The sequence below is a fragment of the Diabrotica undecimpunctata genome, chromosome 3 (genome assembly GCF_040954645.1).
Source record: "Diabrotica undecimpunctata isolate CICGRU chromosome 3, icDiaUnde3, whole genome shotgun sequence".
Taxonomy (NCBI): Eukaryota; Metazoa; Arthropoda; class Insecta; order Coleoptera; family Chrysomelidae; genus Diabrotica; species Diabrotica undecimpunctata.
The window spans coordinates 55,646,821-55,663,603 of record NC_092805.1 but is presented as its reverse complement, the minus strand read 5'-3'; the positions used below and the strand labels follow the sequence as shown (position 1 = coordinate 55,663,603).

Genomic DNA, 16,783 nt, shown 5'->3' with positions numbered 1-16,783 from the left:
TTAAATACGCAATATGTACTTGCACACATTTTTGATAAAATTTATGCGTAAAAAGGTAGTGCCAATTTTGTCATATTTCGCCGCTACGCACGCTGGCATCGTTTCAAAGTACCCCTACCATGGCCACGCACGGAGCGAATAAATAAATGGAAGATGTACAATAGGCCAATTGGCTTTAATACGACCAGTTTATAACAGAAGCCTTCAGGAAAAGAAAAGACTGCTCTAAAACTAAAATGGCACTGATTTTATACGCAATAAGAGGCTTCCAGTAGCATTTTGAATCCTCTCATTCATTAGTGACTTCTCAGTTCGAGTTTTTTAGAAGGTAGGTAAAAGTTTTTTAGGTCAGTCTAGAGTTACAGATCCGGCTTAACCTACGATATATTCTTTCATATTTTCTGGTCCAAAAGTAATTAATAAGTAATAATAATAATAAGTAATAAGTAAAAAATAATTTTACTCACTTAGCTTTATGTGTTTATAAATGACTACCTCTTCAGTATGAACATATACACAATTTCACCTGCCAACAGCTACAATACCTGACTAATATTTTTTTGGAGAAACTTTTTCATGGAGTAAAGTCCTAAAAAACTTTTTTCTACCTAATTAATGTAAAAAACGCTTTGTACAGTAGACTCCCTCTATAACGAGAGCTGAATTGCCAGACTAATTACCTCGTTATAAGCCGATCTCGTTATATCAAACAACAATAATACTGTGCATACATATGAATATGTAGTTTTCTAAAACATTAACTTCCTATAGTGAAGTCAGTTTTATTGTCAATGAAATACATTAAAACAAAAAAAGAGTTGTTTACTTTTATTATTATTATCCAGATTTAGCCATACGGCTCACACTCCCTCTAAGGGGAAAATTCACTCATCCCAGATACCTACGGTATCAAAAGGATTGAGCTCTGGTGGGACCCTTTCCATGTTATCGAGTCCTAGGTGACTTGGTACATCGGTGTATCTCCCAAAAATTTTCGAACGCATCTGGACGTCGAAAGTAGCACAGCTTTCTGCATAATCTTATATAGATGTTCATTTAGACCCAGCTTTCTTATGTTTTCTAGAAGGTTCTTCGGGATAACTCCAGTGGTAGAAAGAATAATAGGTATCGTCTGGGTACTTTCCATTCTCCATTGTCTCCTTATTTGTATTTCCAGATCTCTGTACTTGGCGATCTTTTCATTGTACTTAACACGCAGATTATTGTTGTTAGGTATCGCCACATTGATTAGTGTTGTTTGTCTTGTAAGTTTATTAACTAGCACGAGATCTGGTCTGTTATGTGCTACAGTTTGGTCTGTGAGCACAGTGCGATCCCAGTAGTATAGCTTGTAGTTGTCATTCTCAAGCATACTCTCAGAAACGTATTGATAATATGGGAGATGGTTTGTTTGTAGAAGTCCCAGTTTAAAAGCTATCTCTTGATGGAGGATCTTTCCTACTGAGTCATGCCGTTCCTTATAGTCAGTTGCAGCAAATACATGGCAGTCCCCGGTAAGATGTTGGATGGTTTCTTGGGCTTGACATCCATATCGGAATTTGTCGTTTTGGACCTGAGGGTCTTTGACGATATATTTCAGGTAATTTTTGGTTGGTATAACCTGATCCTGAATGGCGAGTAATGAACCTTCTGTTTCAGGGAACATCTTTCCTGATGTCAGCCAATAGTTCGACGCTGTATTGTCGACATAGTCTTGACTGACTTCATTCGGATGTCGCCCGTGCAGAGGTTTACCCATCCAGATGCGCATTTTTTCGTTCTTAGTAAGATGGTTTATGCGCATTTCTTGTTCCCTCAGTTTAATCGGTGTTGTGTCATCTACTGCACAAATCGCGCGATGAAGAGTAGATGTCTCCGCCTGCACCTGAAAATAAGTTCGTAAATTAGTAATCTGTTTTTCTAATTGCTCGCTTATATCAATAAGTCCTCGTCCTCCTAAATACCGCGGTAATGTCGTTCTTTCTACTGCACTTCGAGGATGGTGTTTTTGTGCCTTTGTGAGGTGTGTTCGTACTTTTCTCTGAAGGGTTTCTATATCCGTTTTAGTCCACTTAATAATCCCAAATGAGTAGCTAAGCGCGGAAAATGCGTAGGTGTTTAATGCCTTAAACAAATTTTTACTATTAAGATGTAAGCGGAGTAGCTGTTTTACTCTTCGTATGAGCTCTGATGTTAATTCGATTTTCATTTGTTTATTTTCAATTTTCCGCGCTTGCTTTACTCCTAGATATTTATACATGTCATTTTCGCCCATAGCCTCGATGTTTTGGCCATTTTGCATATCGAATCCTCCGGGCTGAACCTTATCCTTGACTATATTTAGTACACGACATTTGTCTAACCCAAAGTGCATACTGATATCATTTGAAAAAGTTTCTACAGTTTTTAGCATTTGATCTAAGTGATTTCGAGTGGAAGCCATTAGTTTCAAATCATCCATATATAACAGATGATTAAGCTTCGCCACTACAGTATTGTTGTTTTTAATGCTAAAACCTGAGTCAGTGGAGTTCAATAGCTGGGATAATGGGTTCATCGCTAGACAGAACCACAATGGACTCAGCGAGTCTCCTTGAAATAGGCCGCGGTTAATTGCGATATTTTCCGTTTCGATATTGCTTTCACCAGGTATTTGGAGGTGAATTTTAGTCTTCCAATCTGTCAGTATATGTCTTAAAAAGGCCACTATATTATCATCGACTTTATATATTCTTAATATATCTACCAGCCATTCATGCGGCACTGAGTCAGAGGCTTTCTTATAGTCAATAAAGGCAGTGAAGAGGTTCCTTTTTTTGGTGTATGCCTGGTTAGAAATGACTGAGTCGATAATAAGTTGTTCTTTGCAACCCATGGAACCCTTAGCGCATCCTTTCTGTTGAGGTTCTATGATATTGTTTAGTGCACAGTGTTGGTAGATACGCTGGGCTACACAGGATGTGACCAATTTGTACAGAGTTGGAAGACACGTAATTGGCCGGTACTTGGCTGGATCTTGGGTATTATTTTGATCCTTCGGTATTAAATAAGTTGTTCCCTGAGTTAGAAATGATGGTATTTCCTGCGGATTAGAAATAACACGATTAATTAGTGTTGACAAGCACTCCACAACTTCTTAAGCCAGAAGTTTTGAACTCCGTCTGGTCCGGGAGATTTCCAGTTATGAAGCTCTTTGATGATATTTGAGACTTCTTCTGTGGTGAAGGGTTCATAGACAGTTGTACGGTAGTGTTGACAGCTGTGCGCCGTATCTTCTATCCATCCAGCATTGGTGTTAAGAGCAGCTGGTGTGAAAAGTTGATTTCCCCAAAACTCCTGAATTTCTTCTTGGCTTGGATATGCTTTATTGGCACTTTCGACAGTGGAATTTGTGTTTCCGATAGAACGCCTTCTCAGCATGCTCAAAAAGCGCATTGTCACATTTCCGGCTGTTACTAACTTTGTACCTCCTTAGTCGTCCTGAATAAACGGAGAGTTTTTGTTTTAATATATCCAGGCACTGTTGGGCTGTGTTGTTTTCTGGATCATATTGCGAGTGTCTTGCAGTGCTTAGCTTATTATTATTATTGTTATTATATTACAAATAATGGCAGAGGAGCGAGCTCCTATTATGCCCAAAAATTAAAAATAAAAAAAACATCCTTATAAAACTAATACCAATTATAAAGTTAAGTAAACATAAACAATTAAGTATATCATACAAAAGTTGAATGGTGAGACAATAAATAAAGAAATAAATAATGCTGTCCAAGAAAAAAAAATCCTATAAATAAAATAAACCACTATCAAGTTTATTTTTAAAGATGTTAACACTAGTTGCCGATATGGTGTCTTGATCCAAATTGTTCCAGATATTAAAGATTCTATTTGGCAAGAAGTTCACCCTGGACCTTGCAGTAGTTTGTTCCCTTTTTAATTTGTATCGATGGCCTCTTAATCTTTCGTCTTGATTCAAAGTGAATTATGGTGCTTAGGTTCCCAAAATTATGTTTTAAAATACGGAAGGACATAATTAGATCACCTCGAAGACGTCGCTGCTCGAATGTCGTAAGATGAGCCATGGATAATCTATCTTCATAGTTAGGTCTTACACGACCGTATGCCAGTCTTGTAGCTATACGCTGAACATTTTTAAGTAGGATCTTATCGCGAATGAGATCTAAGTTCCACGCTGGTCCGGCAAACTCAAGAATAGGTCTAACTTATATTGAGTAAAGTTTACTAACAGAAGTTATAGATATACGTGTAAAACATTTACGGATCAAAAACAGTTTCGAGTTTGCACGTTTACACACCGACACTATGTGATCAGACCAATTTAAGTCACTATTAATTATCACTCCGAGATCATTGTGGGAGGTTACCGAGTTTAAGGGATGTCCATTAATAAAGTACGGTAGTGATGGGTTATTTTTGCCGATATGTAAAACAACGCATTTTTCAATGTTAAGCGGAAGTAACCATTCTGAGGACCATTTGAATATTGCGTCAAGATCTTGTTGAAGAACATGTTGGTTAATAGTTGGATTCACATATAATTTCGTGTCATCAGCGTAAATGGAAACCTTACTGGATACGATGAGCGGAAGATCACTAGTGTAGACACAAAATAGTAGCGGTCCAAGTACTGATCCTTGTGGGACTCCACTCTTGACTGGCTTATCTAGTGAGTGGTCTTCCCCAACACGAACCGTGAAGTATCTGTCGGATAGAAAATCTTCAATCCAAATGTTCAACTTTCCGCGGATACCATAGTGATCCAATTTAGCTAGTAATCGACGTTTTGGAACACGGTCAAAAGCTTTGGAGAAGTCTAAGTAGACTACATCGACAGGATTCCGATTGTTTAAAGATAATGACCAATCATTTACACAATGAAGTAAGTTTGTGATCGTTAAACGACCTTTGATAAAGCCATTCTGTTGGTGAGGGATGATATTTTCTTGAAGAAGAAACTCAGACATAGCTTCCGAAATAATCGATTCCATGACCTTGCCGACAATAGGAACCAGGCTGATTGGACGATAGTTATTGCAATCAAGTTTATTTCCTTTCTTGAATATAGGAGTAACCGAAGCCAATTTCCAGGACGAGGGGAGAAAACCTTGATTAAAAGAAGCATTCATTATAAGAGATATAGGGATGGCTACAGATTCTGCACATTGTTTGAGGAAAAAAGAGGTGAGTCCGTCTAATCCAGGTGATGAATTATTTCGTAGTTTCCTTAAATTATGTTTAATTTCATCCGGTATGAAAGATATATTGTCAAGAGTTTTAGACAAACGTGGGCACATTATTTGAGGAATGGTATCGTTAGGTTCATTTGTAAAAACCTGAGAAAAGAATAACGATAAACATTCCGAAGATTCGTTATTCGAAGAACATAAAGATATATATATTGTCAATGATATACGTTAAAACAAAAAATCTGTATTCTGTCAATCTGTATACAGCGTATTTTCAAGGATAACATAAACTATTGCTTCTGCAATTGGAAGAAGTCTGTCATTTTTGACTGCTTTAAATTGTCCAGTATCATTATATCTATCATATTTTCTAAAGACGTGAAACAGTTGTATGCTTCTTCATTTGCGTTTTGTCTTTATATAAAGTTTCTTACAACGTTTAAAGCACTTTTCACATCTTGTGTTATTATTAGGTGCGAATGGTCAAACCCATACACTGACACTTGTGCATAATAAATTGTAAATTTCCGACAACACAATATACCGTTTTAGAAGGAGTATACTGTGTAATTACTTCAAACATGGATTTATGAAGACTAAATTAGGTAGTAATAACAATAAATATTTTTTTGCAAAATTTTATTTATCAATTTTTGTAGATGTGACACAATGTTTGTGCAGGTTTTAAACACTGACTTGGATTGAGGTTGGATTAGAAAATGTGCATGTTAGTTCAGGTCTACATTAGGATATTTCTCCAATATTGGGTAATAACTTGTACTATTGCTTCGATACTGTACAAATTATTGTATTGTAGTAAAACTAGAAATTAGGACCAGCCAGTAAAATAACTCATTATGTTATTATCTTGACATAGGTTAGAATGACTTAAGAATGAATTTTAAAAAATCATTTTTTATTCATATACCAATACATATTGGAGGAAAATGGAATTGCTTTTCAAAGCATACCTATTAAACAAATTAATTTTATTTGAGTGACATACATATTTATGAAAAAGGAATTTTTAATCCAAAATATACTACAATATATACAAAATATCAAAATATACTACAAAATATGCAAAGGATACACAATAATGCAGAATTGCTGTCAAACATTGTTAGGCCAAGCACAAAGGCAAGCATTTCGACACACAAAAATGTTATCATTAAACTAAGTCCAGTCACCCATCTGAAATATTAAGCAAACAGTTTTTATTATGAAATCAATTGAACCAAAATCAAAACAGAAAACAAATTTCACAATAGCATAATAGGGCAGATCTGTGAAAAAACGACTAAATTTGGATGTGAGAGGTGGCATTAGGATTTTTGCATTAATAGTTAGGTGATGACTTCAGAAATAATATTTAATTTATCCTCTCTCTCAAACAGGTCGGTAACATTAATAAAAAAATTAAAATATTTAAAAATTACTAAAAACATCGATTTTTTGTTTCTATTTTCCTTGCTTATAAATTTAAAATATTCATTCTGATTCAAATCTTTCTGACCATTAATTTGTAATATGTAGTGGGGGAAACATTCATTTTCGTCTTAGCAGTTTTCCCCTCAATATAATTTTTGTTTAACATGTAAGAATTTAATGTTAATGACGTTATTTAAGTTAGCAACTTTAATTAACCAATGTATATTTATCTGGCGAGTTATTTTTACATTATTTTTGTTTCCACTTTATCAGATACTTTTCTTGTAGCTCTTGAAAAGGAATGTAAACACATTCGACAGCTCAAATAATAAAAAAAGTCTTCTAACAGCCCTTATTTACTCCAACCCCCTAAACTCAATATATTTTTTAATGAGTCAAACAAAGTACTTCTTATATATATATATATATATATATATATATATATATATATATATATATATACAGTGTAGGTAAAAGTTTATGGTCGGTATGTACCTTATGTGAGATGGAGTGAGAAACACCTATTTAAAAAGAGAGAGGTATATTAGGTCAGCCCATTATATCGTCGAAATAGCATTAGTGGAACTAAGAAAAGAGGAGAAGTTCAACGTTGCCAAACTTATTGGTTTTATTTGACCTGTTGTCTTTTTAGCATTTTAACAACGTTCTAAGATAATCCAATTTGGGCGAATTGATTTAAATGGCAGCTTACTGTTTTTTATTTTAAATTTGCCACAATTTTTCTTTACAATAAGTTTAATTTAACAGTTTGATTAAAACTTCGGAAATCGTTTTATGTAAATAAAATTTATTAATGTTTCGTATTTTAAGTACGACTTCCGAATTAAAAATCTAAACATCAAAATAAGCTTATTTTAAAGTCACATTGTGCCTTATTTCCAATGAAAATAATAAAATGCATATAACTCCACAATAAATAAACCTTCATACGAAATTATTTGGCAACGTCTCATGTCGCGTAGTCAAAGCACCGAATCAAAGTACGAGGTAACGAACGAGTAGAGGTGGGCATTCTTTTTTTTTTCGAATCTGGAGAAAACTAATAAATATTTTTGAAAAATTTAAACGCAGAATAAAAGAATACATTATTAACGAGGGCCGAAAGTCTCTGAAAACTGCTATAATGTTTATTTTAATAAGTTCCAGGGGCGAAAAAAGAGAAAAATTAGTGTGATTTTGAATTTTAAGTATCTCATTCAAAAAAACTTTTTGCTTATTTCGGCCCTCGGCAATAATGTCACCTTTCATTCTGCGTTTAAATTTTTCAAAAATAGTTGTTAGTTTTCTCAGGATTCGAAAAAAATGAATACATTTAAAAAGCATTGGCCTGAAATTTTGCGCCTACGCTCTTAACGCAACTAAACCGATTTTCGTAAACAATAACTATGATTGTTTGACAGTAGTTTCAAGTAAGAGAATACCTACATAAACAAACATAATGGCTATTCTTGTTTATGTGTATATTTATTGAAGTGAAAGAAACTAACGAAGAATATACCTATTTATTTTAACTTGAAAAATAAACTAAACCATACAACCCGATATTAGTAATTGTACTACGTCGGATACTATGGATGTAAGGTTACCGTTTGCTAAAATTTTATTGCAAGATTCTTGAAGGCAGCGTACCATAACAATCACTGAACTACCCTTCAAGTATTTTTGGCTACTCATTATACTTGTTATTTCTTTAAAAGGCCGTAAAATTTGGGAAAATTGAAAACAAATAATCCAGTCTTCATTATTTAGATTTGGTCCAAGTCTAAGTCTGTATTAACTGGAGTTCCACTTCTGTATTAATACAAAAGTGGAACGGACTGCCTCTTCTTACTCGGTCATTCTTTTTAACATGTAATAGGTGAAGTTCTACCTAGTTTCCACGTCTTGGATTGGCCGTTTGGGAACTTTGTTATGTTGTAATTGATACTTTAAAAGCCTTTCTAAAGATAAGGTACTTTTTTTGAAATGTGTTTTTTTAAAAACTGAAATTTGAAATTAGTGAAATAATTTCACTAATTTCAAAAGCGATCTTTTCTGAATTATGGTTTCCAGAAAAATGGCAGAAGCCTAATAAAATCGTTTTAAATTCTAAATTTTCGGTTAAATATTGTCCTGTTAATGCGATGTAACTCTCAGTTACTCCATATGTCCAAAGGTCAGTAGTAATACAGATATTTTCTACTTCTTTAACAACTTGTGATCTAATAATTTGCTTAGTTTTGGTATAACATTCCTGAAGTAATGAGCCTGACGTAATGAACAAGTTTTTCTTGTTGGTGGTTTATATCCAGGAATCCACCCTGCAAGCTTTTTAAAAGCTCGTTCTTCAACTATGGAAAACGGATGAAACGAGTCTTTGCATAGGTTTATTAAATCCATATCTATTTGTTTCTTTTGTTCTAAACTAATATTTTTATTAATGGAAGTATCCATCACCTTTTGACGCTTGGATGGCGGTGGCAGTATGTCAGTACTTGTAGTAGAAGTAGTCGAAACGGACAGAAATGCGTCAGGAGAAGTTTCAATCATTGCAATATTCAGAAAGTGGACCATAAAAGCTGCATCTTCTACAAATGCGCATTTTTTGAAAATAAAATTATTATTCTTATACTAGGTCAATCATTTTGACAAAGAAAAATAATTCATAATTGAATATTTACAATAAATAAATCCTTTGACGAACTATCAATAAAGATTTGAAATCGAAAATGCAGATGAATCCTAAATCGAAACTCATTCATTAATCAGAATACCTAGTTATCAAAAACAAAAGAAAGAGTTAAGAAGCTGGTTACTTCTATAAAAAAAGAAAAAGAAGATTGTACTAGTGAAAATCAACCAGTACAAGAAAAAGAAACTGATAAAGATGACTTAAGTCCATGGTGTATTTTTGATGAATTTATTAGACATGACTCATCTAAACATACACCTCTATCTAGAGATATAAAAGAAGTCGACATGTATTTGTCTGATGATATTACCCACAAAAAATTTCGAACGGTAATTGGAACTGTCCATTCCAGTGGTGGAAAAACCATCGCCATGTATATCCTAACGTAACCACTATATTCATAAAATATTGTAGTATTGTAACAAAATCTGTTCATTGTGAACACATGTTCAAAATCTGGTTTAATTTTAAACAAAAGAAGAAATAACAAGAAAAGTGGAAAAACGTATGTATTTAAATGTCAATTTAGACGATTCGCGATTTAATAATGTGTCATGTAAATGTAAGTACTATTTGTATTGTTTAATTTATTTTTTAAGTTATAATAAATATATCCTTCGTTAGTTTCTTTCAATATAATAGCCAATATGTTTTTTGTCTACTCGCTTATTTGAAACTACTGATAAACAATCAACTAGTTACAGTTTACGAAAAACGGTTCCGATAAAAATGTCAACGACCCACCTCTAGTTTCTTAGGATAGGAACCAGAGATATGTATATCTCAGATCGGAACTAATCGGAACTAATCGGAACTAATCGAAACTAATCGGAACTAATCGTCTTACTACTGGGCAATGGGCAGAAATAAGAAATATGGAGGGGAGACCAAGGGGAAATATGATTCTTATCTTTGTCTGTTAGCTGAAAATATGATTTTATATCTGCGTTAGATATCCTGTTAAATTTTACCATACCGACCATAAACTTTTACCTACACTGTATATATATATATATATATATATATATATATATATATATATATTTAGTGGATTTTCTTGGGCTTAGGTTCATAAAAAAAGTTTTGATTTGATACTAAGACATTTTCATATATTTTTTCGACGTTTCGGCAGGAAATCCATGCCTTTTTCAAGAAATAATATTGACTAAAAAACATTTTATGACAGACATAATACGGTTTAAAAGTTAAACTTTTGACTTACCAAGCATGTAAAAATTCGGTACTAAGAAGTAGACGTCACAATTAAAATAATATTAAAAACATAGGACATACCCATTAAGTCACTACATGTAAAATGTATTTTAAATCTAATGTGTTGTTTATTGATGTTAGTTTATCGTTTAAACAATCAGTTATTTTAACATCATAGGCGTTCTGAGATTGTCTTTCTATGTGTTTTTAAATTAAGTTAAAATATATTTTGTTCAAATTTTTGACATCTTTTTTATCATTTATTGCATTATTATTTATTTTTTATTTGTATGGACTCTAGAAGCTCTCTCTTCTTCTTGTTGGGTTCACTTCCCAGGATCTTGGTTTTCTCAAAATCAAATTTATGTTTTTTTTTTCGTTTTCATGTTTTATGAGGGCGGTTGAGTTTTTTTTTTGTCATATTTATGGGAACGTATTCTTGAGTTAAGTAGCTGACTGGTTTGTCCAATATAAACTCCATTACAATTCGAGCAGGGAATTTCATATACAACATGCGATCTTTTTGATAGAGGGGTTTTTGTTTTTAATCTTGTAAAATTCTTTTCTAAAAGATTGTGCCCTTTATGAGCAACCGTAATATTATGTTTGGACAGAAGATTTGCAATTTGTTCTGATAATCCTTTTATATAGGGAAGAGACATATAGTTTTTCTTTACCGTATTGGTTTCATTGTTATTATTGTTATTATAAAATTTATGCAGTCGCGATTTGAAAGTGTTGTCGATAAGGTGGTGTGGGTATGAATTAAGTGTTAGTGCTGTTTTTGCTTTTTTAATGGCCTGAGGTCTATTGATAGGATCGGATAATCTAATAGCTCTATCGGCGAGTCCGATAACTACTGATTTCTTTTGAGACAGGGGATGATGCGAGTTGAAATTCAGATATCTCGACGACCAGGTTTTTTTGGTGTACCATGAAGTAGGTATAGTACTGTTTTCTCTATGTAAGTTCAGGTCCAGAAAATTAATTTGATAATTTTTTTCAATTTCTAATGTGAATTTTAGTTTTTGGTGAAAGTTATTGAATTCATTTAGTAAAATATCCATTTTATCCTCTGGTGCTGCGCTCAAGCAGTCATTTTTATAGCGATAGTCATTTTTTTAGACAATATTACTTCTTGAAAAAGGCATGGATTTCCTGCCGAAACGTCGAAAAAATATATGAAAATGTCTTAGTATCAAATCAAAATTTTTTTTTATGAACCTAAGCCCAAGAAAATCCACTAAAAAAATATATATTAAGGTTCAAGAACTAAACTCAAACTATATATATATACATATATATATATATATATATATATATATATATATATATATATATATATATATATATATATATGTATGTGTGTGTGTGTGTGTTTGTGTGTGTATGGGGTGCAAAATTAGCCGGACACTCAGATTATTCCTAAAAACTGGAATTTAAGAAAGTTTAAGATGTTCCCAATTGAGTATTTAATAGAAAACAAAATTTAAAAGTCAAATTTATTACAACTCAAGAATGCTATACAGAAAAAACAATAAAAATTAAAAAAATTTGAAACTCTGCAAAGAAACAAAAAATATTTTTTTAAATATAAACATTTTTCTGGAAAACGATATTTAGTAGAGTGTATTAGCTCCACGAGCCCTAATTACGGCTCTCATTCGAGGCATACTTCGGATTAAGGCAGCAAAGTCTGCTTGAAGGATTTGCTCCCATTCGTCACGAACTGCTTGCTCCAAATTATTCATGGTTTCAAACTCACCATGGTTACGTCGAATACGTCGTCCCAGAATATCCCATGCATGCTCTATTGGATTTAAGTCTGCACTCCTTGTAGGCCATGGTAATAAACAAATTCCAACTTCATCCAAGTAATCCCGTGTTAGTCTTGCGATGTGCCGACGAGCATTATCTTTCATCAGGCGAAAGTTTTCTCCAACAAATTGGACAAATGACACTACATGATATTCCAAACATTGCTGAATATACCGTTGAGCATTCAAATTGCCCCCTTGAATTGTAACAAGTTCTGTATGGGCCGCTAGGAAAATGCCTGCCCACACCAGTATACCACCCCCACCAAATTGAACTCTCGGAGTAAAACAACATTGCTGATAATGTTCACCAGCTCTTCTCCATATCCTAGGCCGCCCATCTGATAGTATCTGTTAAATCTTGATTCATCTGTGAACAGCACAGCACTCAACACCCCAATTAAGAGCGAGCGAAGTGTAAACGTTGCCTCCGATTATCTGCTGTTAACAGAGGTCCCGTGACAGAAAACTATATTTCTGTGGACAACATTTAATCGTTGAACAAGTACTGGTGCTGATAATGTACGATCGCGTAACGCTTGTAACCTAAAAGTGGGTCCAGGCGAGTGTAACGTGTAATGTAAGATTACGTGTAATTTATCAACAGTGTGGACGTCACACGAACGTCCACACGAATCGTGTGTAACGGGTTTTGTGTAATTGGTTTCCACTAAGTTGCAACGAACATGCCGAAAAGGAAGGTCGTGTTTATTTGTATGTATTATTTATTAACTGAAGACCGGAAGAAACATTCGGTGCGTCGATAGTGGAAAACTGAGCTGTATCAGAAAAGATCTACTTTACTTGTGGAACTCAAAACTCAGCAAATAAGTGGCCAACATAAAAACTTTACCCGAATGTCGCCTACTGATTTTAAATATTTATTAACAAAGATTGCATCTAAAATATCAAGACGAAGACAAGATACTGTCATGAGATCTGCAATTTCACCGCAAGATAGACTAGCACTAACATTAAGATTTTTGGCAACAGGAGATTTTTATATCCTAGCATTCAATACACTTTGTTTTGATTTTTTTTACTTTTTCTGTTTCCCTTGGATGTGAGGCAAGCAAACTGATTATTTTATTCTTGCATTCTTCTACATCTCTTCCCAAATGTAAAGCGATATCACTCCAAGCATCGTTTTTCAAATTTTTCTTAAAGTAATTCTCGTTTTTTGGATCCTAAATACCGGGGTTTTCTTGATATAAACTAATAAGTTCAAGTGATTGTTCGTTACTCCACATCATGAACGTACACACGATACAATAAAATTGTCACGAACACCGTCCAAACCAGTACTGCGAGTGCCTTTGAGTTCGCGTTATTTACCGACAGCCAATGAATTTCGACGAGAGCCACCGCGAGCGTTACATGTAATGCTCGTAGTTCCGTCCAAACGTAGAATTCGTGTTACGTTACACGATAGATTACACTACGCGTTACACGCGTCTGGACCCGGCTTAAGAAAGCGATCTTCAACTTTTTTCTAAAGCATTTGCGATGCAACGAATACTTCGCCCATCATCCTGTAAAGCAACAGCTTCTGCTACTTCTTCTGGTGTCATAATTTTTTTAATGCAAGTTTTAAACAGGAGACAATACAAAAACCTACAGCCGAACTTATAATCAGGAACAGTACCATAATAAACATAAATTAATACTAAGCCACTATTTCACATTAATAACAAAACGTATGTGTAAAAGTTTTGTGGTCAGCACAAAACATCTAAACAGGTTCAAACAAGAAAAAAACGTTGTCGCTAATAATGCATAAAATACAATTCAAACAAATTAAACAAGTTTTGATCTAAACACCAACAAAAAACAAAAAAATTATTTTGCACCCCAGTGTTTATATATATATATATATATATATATATATATATATATATATATATATATATATATATATATATATATATATATATACACTTGAGTGCAAAATAATCGACTCAAACGTGATATTTGAGATTACACCTGTTTCAATGTAAGAAGTATGAAAATAAAAAAATGTAATGTGCAAACAATAACTTTATTATTGAACTTACAAAAACTACTATTGCATTATTTGGAAGACGCATTATAAAAACACGCACCAAAGAAGACGCACCAAAAAACAAAATTTTTTTAAAACTCAATAATAAGGTTAATGATTGTACACTAAATATTTTTAAATTTACATTTTTAGATTGAATCAGGAGACATACTTTGAAAAAATAATTTTGAGTCGGCTATTTTGCACTCAAATATATATATATATATATATATATATATATATATATATATATATATATATATATATATTATGGGTAGAACCCGAAAATTGATAACTTCTTGATTTATCCAGGTCATTCTAGATTGTATCCATTGTCAAATGAATAAAGCAGTACATTTTAAAAACATGGGTATAAATAACACGATGTATGTTTAAATTTTATTTGCTTTCTTTTTTTTATTAAAAGTCTACTACATAATTATTGTCCTAAAGCAATTGACTAGCATCACTAAGCATTGAGAACTTAAAATAATTTAAAGAGCGCTACAAATCATATTCTTTTTACTCCAAATTAGAAATGGTTATTTATTTGAACAAGATAATATATTAACCAGATAAATCCAGAATGCAACAAAATATTCACAAATATGTAGCTTTTTCTGCTATGCTTGGATAATTCTAAATCTATCCAGATAATTGGATGGATGATCAAGAGTATTGTCTGATATTCATGTTTTAACCGTAACATATAGATATAATACCTTTTACACAGCATTTTATCTCTTACTTAATACTAGTGATTAGTTATCTGAGTCCTCAATTGCTTCAGACCCATAGGAACTAATTTTTTCCATTCTTCTTGTACAGTTCAATAGAAGAATTGCTTGTCAAGAGCTTCTTGAACTTATCATCTTTAAATACATTTCATAGAACAAGGGATAGATATTTATTTCATATTTCTATTCACTATAATAACTATTGTTTCTATAAATCAATTTTTTGAGTGCTTGATTTTATTAAAGTGAATCAATCTCAACTTTATTTATTTATATCTTAAAGTACAGGTAATTTAAAAAAGTCCCATAGTCGTAATAGCACAAAGCTTGTATAGTTTTATTTTTCATACTCTTAACATTTTTTATGTACACTTTTTTATTTTCTTGTTTTGGCATAATTCAACAAATAGATTGCCTCTTTCGTTTCTTACTCCTAGTTAATAAGAATTCTCAAACAGTTTTCTGTTTTTTTCTATCCTCTAACAGTATTCTCTTTGCTACTTTTACATTAAAGGAAGGTAGGATAAAAATGGTTTCATTCTTCTTGATATATTTATTTAAATTTATTTTGTTGAGCTTACCTAGTTGTGTACCAGCCTTTACATGTTAAAAACAACTAATATTTCCTCTTTATGGTTACCATACAACCTTACAACCTTATAGTCAACTTTTATTAGTATTAGTAACTAATATGAGAGAACATCAGTCCAGAAAAGAAAAATGAGTAATGAATATGAGTGCATTTATGGGTCAAAGGCTGTTAACTTCATTAAATACACTTAAACATGTGATAATCATTTTAAATTATTTACATACTTAATTTAAATAAAGAAAGTTTTCATAAAAATAGTATCAAGCAGGAGCAGGTCGTTAGTAAATTAACAATAATTTAACTTACTGTGTAAGGTAACTGCCATGAATTTTTTCTAACTCTAGGTGCTCTATCTGCTCCATTAAACAAGCACTCACTGACTCCTCCTTGTTCCATAATAAAGTAACACAAATAATGAAATGAGCAACCAAAATCAAAAACCTTGCGGGTATTAAACCAGAACTATTGTACATAATCTAAAAATTTTATGATTCAAAGCATACAAAAATATATGTTTATCTATAATATTCCAAGATTCTTATAAGTCCAAGAAGTAAAGTTATAATTCAGAATATTTAGAATACAAACAAAACTCCAAAGGGGTAAATTATACTGGTACTCTTCTACACGCAAAGTTAAAATACATGCTCATTGTTGAAAACAAAACAGAATGTAGAATTTAAATTTAAAATTGTTTTCATTGGCTTGTCATACAACATATTTTTATGAGTCATGTTGACGTATGTGACATTTGTGAACAAATAACAAATTTGAAGTTATATAAAGGAAAGTGCTTAGACAATAGAAATCCTCACTTGGCAAAAAATAAGTTAGAATAAAAATGGATAATCACGTTAAAATACGTCCCAGTCCTAAACAATATAGAATAAGGATTTGTTCTTTTTTTATAATAGCTATTTGACATATAGTTATGCAATTCATAATACACTAAAGTATTTTATTTTCCACAGGTGATTTGTGTTATTCTCTATAATCTGTTTTATTTAATTATATTAAAAGTGTATTAAAACTTTTCAATTAAAATTATATAATA

At 32.5% G+C, this 16,783-nt stretch overlaps 1 protein-coding gene across 1 annotated transcript in view; it reads right to left on the bottom strand.

Annotated features, from left to right (window-relative positions):
• LOC140436820 (solute carrier family 2, facilitated glucose transporter member 1-like) overlaps nt 1-16,464 on the bottom strand; it is an 88,960-nt gene extending 72,496 nt beyond the window's left edge. The window contains exons 1-2 of the mRNA XM_072525946.1: nt 16,324-16,464; nt 16,036-16,207 (exon numbers count right to left, since the gene is read on the bottom strand). Coding sequence (XP_072382047.1) covers nt 16,036-16,125 — 90 coding nt within the window. The 5' untranslated portion in view covers nt 16,126-16,207; nt 16,324-16,464. The remainder of the gene's footprint in view (nt 1-16,035; nt 16,208-16,323) is intronic.
• Between the last annotated feature and the right edge of the window lie 319 nt (nt 16,465-16,783).